At 33.1% G+C, this 1,581-nt stretch overlaps 1 protein-coding gene across 1 annotated transcript in view; it reads right to left on the bottom strand.

Moving 5' to 3' along the window:
- The window catches only part of LOC106476945, a 2,224-nt gene extending 1,002 nt beyond the window's left edge, over positions 1-1,222 (bottom strand). The window contains exons 1-2 of the mRNA XM_013937559.1: positions 928-1,222; positions 449-823 (exon numbers count right to left, since the gene is read on the bottom strand). Coding sequence (XP_013793013.1) covers positions 449-823; positions 928-1,222 — 670 coding nt within the window. The remainder of the gene's footprint in view (positions 1-448; positions 824-927) is intronic.
- Positions 1,223-1,581: the final 359 nt, after the last annotated feature.

Consider the following 1,581-nt stretch of genomic DNA (forward strand, 5'->3'; position numbering starts at 1 on the left):
CATTCTTCTACTTTATTTACCACAATACTACGTTTTCTACTATATCTACCACAATAGTACGTTCTTCTACTCTATCTACAACAATAGTACATTCTTCTACTCTATTTACCACAATACTACGTTCTTCTACTATATCTACCACAATACTACGTTCTTCTACTCTATCTACAACAATAGTACATTCTTCTACTCTATTTACCACAATACTACGTTTTCTACTATATCTACCACAATAGTACGTTCTTCTACTCTATCTACGACAATAATACGTTCTTCTACTCTATCTACGACAATAGTACGTTCTTCTACTCTATCTACCGCAATAGTACATTCTTCTACTCTATTTACCACAATACTACGTTCTTCTACTATATCTACCACAATACTACGTTCTTCTACTAAATTTACCACAATACTACGTTTTATACTCTATCTACAACAATAGTACGTTCTTCTACTCTATCTATCACAATAGTACGTTCTTCTACTCTATCTACCACAATACTACGTTCTTCTGCTCTATCTACACCAATAGTACGTTCTTCTACACTCTTTACTACAATAATACGTTCTTCTACTCTATCTACCACAATAGTACGTTCTTCTACTCTATTTACACCAATAGTACGTTCTTCTACTCTATTTACACCAATAGTACGTTCTTCTATTCCATCTACCACAATAGTACGTTCTTCTACTCTATCTACAAGAATAGTACGTTCTTCTACTCTATCTACAACAATAGTATGTTCTTCTACTCTATCTACCACAATAGTACGTTCTTCTACTCTATCTACCAGAATACTACGTTCTTCTACTCTATCTACACCAATAGTACGTTCTTCTACACTCTTTACTACAATAAACGTTCTTCTACTCTATCTATCACAATAGTACGTTCTTCTACTCTATCTACCACAATACTACGTTCTTCTGCTCTATCTACACCAATAGTACGTTCTTCTACACTCTTTACTACAATAATACGTTTTTCTACTCTATCTATCACAATAGTACGTTCTTCTACTCTATCTACCAGAATAGTACGTTCTTCTACTCTATCTACCACAATAGTACGTTCTTCTACTCTATCTACCACAATAGTACGTTCTTCTACTCTATGTACAACAATACTACGTTCTTCTACTCTATCTACCACAATAGTGCGTTCTTCTACTCTATCTACCACAATATAACGTTCTTCTACTCTATCTACCACCATAGTACGTTATTCTACTCTATCTACCACAATAGTACGTTCTTCTACTCTATCTATCACAATATCACGTTCTTCTACTCTACCTACTACAATAATACGTTCTTCTACTATATTTACTGTATTATTGTGGTAAATAGAATGGAAGAACGTATTATTGTAAGAACGTATTATTGTAGTAAATAGAATGGAAGAACCCCATTCTATTTACCACAATAATACGTTCTTCCATTTTATTTACCACAATAATAAGTTCTTCCATTCTATTTTCCACAATAACACGTTCTTCCATTCTATTTACCACAATAACACGTTCTTCCATTCTATTTACCACAATAATACGTTCTTCCATTCTATTTACTACA

Source organism: Limulus polyphemus, unplaced genomic scaffold (genome assembly GCF_000517525.1).
Source record: "Limulus polyphemus unplaced genomic scaffold, Limulus_polyphemus-2.1.2 Scaffold12216, whole genome shotgun sequence".
NCBI lineage: Eukaryota > Metazoa > Arthropoda > Merostomata > Xiphosura > Limulidae > Limulus > Limulus polyphemus.